Raw genomic sequence first — 8,384 nt, 5'->3', positions numbered from 1 at the left:
TGGTAGCATTCCCTTGGGTTAAGGATTCAAAATTGTACAAATGATGGGGCCGACCCCCTGGAGGCTGAGGGGCTGGGCCAAAAGGGGTCAATTTAGCTAAATTGATATGAACAACTTCTCTGAAACAGCTCATATTTGACTATTAACATCCTATTGGGGTAGGGATTCAAAATTGTATAAAGGAAGGAGCTGACCCTCCAGGGGGCAGAGGGCAGGGTCAAAAGGGGTCAATTGTTCTGAACAAGATCTTCTCTGAAACTAAGCAATGGATATCACTCACATTTGTGTGGTAACATCCCTATGGGGTCACGCCAAAAGTCAATTTTATTTCATGGGTTAATGCACCTTTTGGCATTTTTAGTATTAAAATAAAACCAATGTACATGTACCCATATAAAATGCTTATGATATATATTGACATAGCAATACCAGTCACAAATATACTTAAGCATCATTCTTGTTTCATATCTTATGAAATCAGGTGAGCGATACAGGCCCTCTGGGCCTCTTGTTTGTTTGTTATAATCAAAACTGAATACAAACCCAATAAAGTATAACAAATAATAGCGTTGACCTGCAGACACCCCGTCATTTTCGCCACCTTGTTTACAATTCCTCCGTAGGGAGCGGTCATTTTTTCAAAGCAGATGGCAGTAAATTGACACTTTCGAATTTTACATTATTTTATTTTTAAAGATTATTTTAATCATGAAATTAGGCTTAATCTTTGTTTAGGATGTTGTTTGTCTACAAAATGGCTGAAAACTATTTTTACCAACAAAACTAAAGAAGTAGGATAGGTCTTCAAACCCAGCAATAAACACAAGTTAACAACAGCTCCCATGCGCAGTGATACGTGTGCGCATATCAGGTTGCACACTTGTATGCTACGAAGCATTTTTCTCGATTTAAAATTAATTTGATGGAACTGTATTTAGATACATACCGAAAGTGTGCGAAATTACATACCCTCACTCTACAAGGAAAGAGAAGGTCTAGGCTTAGGCATACGATAGATGCCGCGGCCGTTTCATTCAAATGACTACGATTAGGGATAGCGATGTAACATTTTGTATTACATTTGTTCGTTGTTTTGATAATTCATTCACGGCTATCGGGGTCCACTCACTGCATATCGAGAATCAAGGGGGAAGTGGGGTGTCAGTTTTGGTTCGCTATAATCGATGCAATATCTCGCTTCTGTGCGTCGTCTATTTTACCATCATCAAATTGTAAATTGCGTACAACTCGAACCCCAGATTAATCGACATTTCCATAAGGACACCCCTATCACCCAGTTATGCTAATGTTGACCACCGGCAAATCCACAAAACGTTGATCTTTTGAAGACAGACAGTGAGACGACAAAAAGAATAAGTGAGAGTAGTCAAAATAGTGCAAGGTCAAAGGCCAGAAGTTATTTAATCAGCGAATCAGATTTGTTGGGGGTCACACAGGATCAATTGGAGGCTAAATTAGAAAGTGGTAACACACCGCGGTGTGTAAAAAAAAAACAATAACACGCTGCTACATATTTTATCACGTGCCATATCAGTTGTGGAACAAGCGTAGTTATGGGATAAATAGCACTGTCATAACAGACTGTAGAGAACGGATCTGGTATAACTCCCGGTATTCGACGAAACCGTCCCTAGAGTGCACACGATGCCACCCCCCGCCTCTGATTGGACAGCAAATTGTGAGCACCATGGTCGCCTGTTACAATGTAAAACACACTCCGCCTTGTCCGACACGACGTGCTGCTCTATGGGGATTGCTATCGCCATGTTGTCTGCTTTGGTGAATGTTCTACAGACACCACTAACCGGTAACGTAGACTGAACTGTAAAAATATAACAGAACACATGTATTTATATTGACCCAGTTTTTTTCCCTTTTAGACGAATAATAGGGTTAGTTTATCATGAATTACAGTATGTGTCCCTTGGGTTTACAATGTTAAAGACAAATATAATGGCGAATATAGGCATATAAACGGAACCATAATTCGGATTTGATATCGAAAAAAAACGAGGGCAAAATAAAAAGAAAATATAACTGCACCGATACTCCGGAAAAGGTACAAGGGGAATTTAAGACCAGGTGCTCCAACGAGTAAAATGAGAACTACTGTATGGTTCGCCAGTATTAAAAAGTCTGACCTCATATCACAACGATTTTGTTACAAATCTTTTCCGACTAGATACTGTACTGATGTCCCTTTTTAGCCAATGGTAAAACAATAGAGCATCGACTTTTTTCTACGTGTTTTTCGATTTTTCCAAATATATAAACACACAGAAGGTGTGGACTATATTTTATGAGAATCTTACTGTTAACATTTGCTATATAGTACCAAAACTTACAAATGAAGCAAAACATCACAACTGAACAAACGGAAAACATCCATTATAAACCGCAATCTCAATATTCTAGGACACCTGTACTTGAGAGGACGTCACTCACGGAAAATTCCACAAACTGCTTTATTGACCAAATCAAATGCGACCGTGAGTAAGCCTGAATGTCATGTGATATTTGGTCCATATAAAATATTTGAATCGATAGTTCTTTACATTAAATATCTATTATATTACACCCATGGTGGTGCTGTACAAAGGACACCAGGCTATACACCGATAGATTTGAAAGGTGAAATATGATTATATATCAATGGTATCGAGTAGTGCTATAGGCCCTATAGGTTTTAATTGACTCAAATTGTTGAAGGCCGTATATAAATAATGGTGTCATTGTTGTTTTGACCTCGAACTGGTACGTTGCTGGCACAGAGCCAGGATTGAAAAACGACGAATATCCAAAGAAATCAATAATTCAGGGTCACAAGAGAACGACTATGTAATGGGCACAATTAGCCAAGGTTACAAAAGGACGAATATTCAATGGGATAAAATAGCTTGTGTCACAAGAGGACGAATATGAAATTGGAAGAAATAGCTACGGTCACAAGAGGATGAATATTCAATGGTATGAAATAGCCGGGGTAACAAGAGGACGAATATTCGATGGGGAAATAGTAGTCAGGGTAACAAGAGGACGAATATTCGATGGGAAAATAGTAGTCAGGGTAACAAGAGGACGAATATTCGATGGGAACATAATAAGTCGGGGTAGTAAGAGGACCATTGTCCATCAAGGAAGCACCGAGCCGCACAGGGAAAACGGGATTAAAACATGTAGTATTTAACTATGCAATCACCACCGATCAAAACTTACCGAAATTCAGTCAATAGGTCTCAAAGAAACAAAAAGGGGTTTTTAGAAACGGCAATTCTCGTCTGAGAATACCTAAGATCACAGGTAGTCCTAGTCTGCTTAGATTGGATTGCTTATTGTAAGATGCTATCTAGGATGTTTAAAGAGAAAAACAGTATGCTCACCTGTTGTAGTAGGTACGAAAAGAAACGCAGCATCCGCAGTAAGATCTCCTAGAGAAAATAAAACAATACATTAAAATGATCGGTATAGTGAGTAATGTACCTATGTCACAATATGGTGAGCCTCGGGGAGTTATATGTCACGCGATCCTGTGACAATTAAATCTATGTTACACGTGATCCTAAGTGACCATTAAATCTGTCGAGAGATAAAACATGTAGTATTTAACTATGGAATTCAATCGACCACCATCGATCAAAACTTACCGAAATTCAGCCAATAGGTATCAAAGAAACAAAAATAGGTTTTAGAAATGGCAATTTTCGTCTGAAAATACCTAAGATCACAGGTAATCCTAGTCTGCTTAGATTGGATTGCTTATTGTGAGGTATTATCTAGGATGTTTAAAAAGAAAAACAGTATGCTCACCTGTTGTAGTAGGTACGAAAGGAAACGCAGCATCCGCAGTAAGATCTCCTCGATATATGTGACATGCGATTCTATGTGACAATTAGATGTGGTGAGTGATATATGTGACATGCGATTCTATGTGACAATTAGATCTGTCGAGGCGTTATATGTGACACGTGATTCTAAGTGACCATTACATCTGCCGATTGATATATTTGACATACGATTCTATGTGACAATTAAATATGGTGAGGAGATATATATGTGACATGTGACCTATGTGGCAATCAGATATGGTGAGGAGATATATGTGACAATCAAAAAGTGATTAACTGTGACAATTATTTGTAGCATTTGCTCTTTTTGTAATTTAATTTTATGTGTAGTAAACCTGGGGTAGAGTTGACCAGGTTGTAAATGCAGAAAGTAATTTGTTGATGTAGCAATGCCATTTAATAAAGGATGTGCCCTCGTTGAAATCAACCTAGACGTCAATTAAATAAGTACCTTGGTATGCCGATGTCCACTGATTTGGATCGCAGAAATCAAAGGCTGTATCCAGTGCTTTTCCTGAGAGAGACGTCTGATAGTAATGTATACAGGACATTGTACCATTGAACGCAGACCCATCAAGTCCTAACCCGAATGTAACGTCGCCATGAGCATTTGGAAATGGTGCGTTAAATGTGTTGACAACGCTTACGCCATTGCTGTCATATATTAGAATATCGAGTTCTTCATCAACCCAAAGAATGTTGTGGCAGACCCCGACAAATGTCCAGCTTCCTGGCGGCACGCTGATTGCAGCATCGCCAAACTCCTGATACGTAACACCGGTGTAAACTCTGATAATCAGTGATTGTGTGTCTGTATATCGAAGCTCCAGACCTCGGTTTGTCGAGTCCCCTTGATACTGTAACACAGTGGCGTTGTGGGCGGAGGTGGGATTAAGGTACAATAGCCAGCACATTCCATTGTCACCGTCAAGCGTGCCATAATTAGTAATCTGCACCTTTGCGGTCGGAAGAGCATGGAATTCCAAGGCAGACAGCCCTTGGTACGGACCAGGACTGATCATTTGGACGCCATACTGGACCAGCGTTGTGTTGACATCAGCATTTGGATCAGTGTTGTGTGAAGACGAACAAATCGGCCACAACAGGAAAGGGTTCAAGTCTTCAAGCGAATAGTTGTACTCGTTCTTTGGACGTCCACCACCGCGTGAATAAACCACAGAAGCGATGAAACTACAAACTGAAGCAGAAAAAAATATTACATACCAGTGTATGTTTATTAAGCTATGTCATCATGACTGCATGGTTTGTGTTGAGACGGTTGCCAATTAGATACATCTTCCATCTGATTAGACTTATAATTTGTAGATGTTAAATGGTTTCAGAAGTCTACTTATAGAACGCAACTAAAAACATCCACTTGTTGTTGTTATACATGTATGTGCATAGAATTTATGAATGCACCGGAAATTGTATCGCTGGATGTATTATTATTACAAAACCTGAACACAAACTAAAGCAATAGAAAATCAAATAACGACATGAGACTACTGATCTTCCCCCATTAAGGTCGTGTCAATGATGATTGTAATTCCAGGAAAGAAGCCAGAAAAATAAATATACTAGAAAACTTTATTATTTCAGTATTAATCTTATGAAAAAGATAAAAGACATAGAATTATATATATGGAATATTCTGACCCAGTGCCGCTATCCGTGGGACTTTAACGTTATGGAAACTCAGCTATTAGGCATATATACAAGATCCATAACATAAATCGAATATTGATTTGGCAATCTACGATGTCTCTCATCAGGAAGTACACAAATGTAAGTAAATCCGAAATAAAACTACCTTTTTGATAATAAATTAATTCAAATGTTTACAAACAATGTATTTGTTTGTTTGTTTGGTTGTTGTTTTAATTCCATTAAGTCGTTTACTTTGATTTCAGATTTGTTATACGGCCCATCAAATCAAAGGAATTAAGGCCAACGCCAGAAAAGACACATCAAAGTAAAAAAGGTTAAAAAATGAAACTCGGTAAAATTCTAATGAATACGAAGATTAGAGAAATGGAATTTGAACCAATAAAACATTTCATTGAAATCGGTTACTACAAATTCAACATATCACTTCAAAAATTATTTACATACTATTCGGATATGTTCAAACAAGTAATCATTGGTGTCAGCGGAGAGAAAATACAGGTAGAAGAGAGCTTAATCACAGGTGGTTCCTCTCCAACAGAAAGCTGATTAAGACACTATATCGAGGACGGGTGTTGCCTTTTCAAAGCTGAGCTATAAATCAACGAAAAATAGAAACCTTTGTGGAGTGCCATATCAAAAAGGGCTAAGGGTTCTAGACTTGTCGATTACATATTAGTTATGAGTTCCTTTTTTTCAATATTTCAACCAGGAGTCCTTTACACATTCTCTGATACTCTCCTATTATGACCCTGGCTGTTAATAGGACGTTTAACAAAAACAAACCAAACTCTCCTATTTACTTGTCGATATAATGATTATTGCCAGTGACGGTATCGGCATTACTAGTTTGGTGAATGAATAAAATGTACGTTTTAAATGGAATTATGAGAATATGACAGATAAAGTCAATATATGTTACATAATGACTTGTTTAAGTTGTGCTACCCAGATGTTATACTATAGAGAATATACATTAATTTATTGAAGGATTCACAACTAGGTTAAAACAATAGAGTTTACCATTATGTAACAAAATAACCGATAAACGTCCTGTTACTTAGGGTTTAACTGATGAAGATAGGATAAATACACAGAGTGCAACTATATACTTCATAAATTTATTGTATCCCAATATGAAGAGACCGATCGCTACCTTGTAATAATAAAGAATATATTCATCACAGTACAACTACGACAGGAAATTCAAATCTTTATCTTCGGATCACCAACACATAGTGCATATGATACATTGTGCTAAGTATTTGATATATAACTTAGTAACACAACTGACGAAGGAAGACACCATTATGAATTGTGCCCTGACCGGGCCTCGAACTCACGACATTCGAGTGTTCAAAACTTGAAGAACTGCTGATGTGATGTGTGATGAGCTAGATAGACATACTGATAAAAGTGGAATACATTTCTTTGTAAGAAATTAAAGTTAAGCAAACCACATGGCTAGGATGACGTTTTGAAAGAGTATTATATTAGTCACGTACATTTACATTACACCAGCTTTTAAGAATGGAAAGGGGAATTGTTGGTGTTGTACTAGTCGGCCGTTTCTGAGAGTTTGTTTTTCAATTCTATGTCAAACACTTGATTGCCTGAGCTTGAAATCTTTATAAAATATCTCCGATGCTCAATTAGGCTTTATAAACGGTTGCTGCTATTTTCACGCTGTTGTCTTTGACAATTAGAACGTTAAATCACTGAAAAGGAGTTTATTGTTGCTTCATAGCTAAACTATACAAAACGTAGCCTAACATGGTTGTTGTGTCGAAAATGTTGAAGATTTAAAACTTTCATGTTGACATACTGTATTACCCAATCGTATTATTACAGAACGGATCATAGGACCATAGGAGATAAGAGGTGGAGATGGAGATACAATTGTGTATAACTGAGTCGTAGATTGTTCTTACTTAACACGATGATATATATATATATGTAACCCTGGTAAATACTAGCCGCAATATTCCGCTCGGCTAGAGAGATCTTATCTTTACATGTAGCTCGATCGGTTGAGAGTAAGACTAGTAAGCCAGATGTCCCGGGTCCGAGCCCTAGCGGAGGCATTGATTTAAATTTAATTGATGATTTAAATCTAATTAATCATGCGCTCTGTTACATATACATGTATGATGTATTTAGAATTAAGACAATAAAATATGTATTGGAAATCCACGGATTATAATGTATCGTGTAAAAGAGACGAACTTGTAGTATAAAGTTATGTGATGAAGAAAGAAGTGATAAAATATAAATATAGAACTATAACTTACATAGTAGTCTGTACAGGGTTGCCATTGTGTTGATCGGTGGCGAGGTGCCGCACATTTGGTTCCACGTGTCGTTATAATTTACTATTATAGGCTTCTTATAATCGATAATGTGTTATAATTAAGTTCTTAATATAAACTCCAATACAAACAATGGGGGTCACGCGATAATTGATTGCATGAACAGTGAATGCTTTAAAAATACTGGTCGTTGGTTCGGAAACAACAATGAATTTTGTATATTATGTTTGTACAGTTAATGATCAAGAGCGGTATCTATATTCATACCATTGTACACACATATTACACCGACATAAACAATACATATCTACGTTTCTGTTTTATTAGAATGGAACAGAATAAAATAATTTAAGAATAGAGACCTCATTGATTGATTTAATTCGACTGATAACTGGAGAGATATACGTTAGTGTTTTCCAACTGTCTATCACGGCCAATTGTTGTTTATGCAGGCGAGGTTTGCTTCGGGAGGTCTTCGCAGCATTGATATCAAATTTGACAGGCTACGCGCCTTTTTTTTCATCAATCGAATACCCAGACT

At 37.3% G+C, this 8,384-nt stretch overlaps 1 protein-coding gene across 1 annotated transcript; it reads right to left on the bottom strand.

Moving 5' to 3' along the window:
* Positions 1-533: 533 nt before the first annotated feature.
* On the bottom strand, positions 534-8,016 carry LOC117318595. Its single transcript, XM_033873560.1, has 4 exons — positions 7,826-8,016; positions 4,318-5,064; positions 3,402-3,449; positions 534-1,843 (listed from the first exon to the last, which is right to left on the bottom strand). The coding sequence occupies exons 1-4, from the start codon at positions 7,878-7,880 to the stop codon at positions 1,593-1,595; spliced, it is 1,101 nt and encodes a 366-aa protein (XP_033729451.1). The 5' UTR covers positions 7,881-8,016; the 3' UTR covers positions 534-1,592.
* Between the last annotated feature and the right edge of the window lie 368 nt (positions 8,017-8,384).

This window comes from Pecten maximus, unplaced genomic scaffold, assembly GCF_902652985.1.
Source record: "Pecten maximus unplaced genomic scaffold, xPecMax1.1, whole genome shotgun sequence".
In the NCBI taxonomy this organism is placed as follows: Eukaryota; Metazoa; Mollusca; class Bivalvia; order Pectinida; family Pectinidae; genus Pecten; species Pecten maximus.
The sequence above is the reverse complement of the archived record's forward strand: the minus strand, read 5'-3'. Positions and strand labels throughout refer to the sequence as shown.

Coding starts and splice junctions, on each gene's coding strand:
- LOC117318595 (XM_033873560.1), bottom strand. CDS start 7,880: ATGTGCGGCACCTCGCCACCGATCAACACAATGGCAACCCTGTACAGA. Junction 5,065..7,825: donor AACCCTGTACAGACTACTAT/GTAAGTTATAGT, acceptor TTTCTGCTTCAG/TTTGTAGTTTCATCGCTTCT. Junction 1,844..3,401: donor TTTCGTACCTACTACAACAG/GTGAGCATACTG, acceptor ATATTTTTACAG/TTCAGTCTACGTTACCGGTT.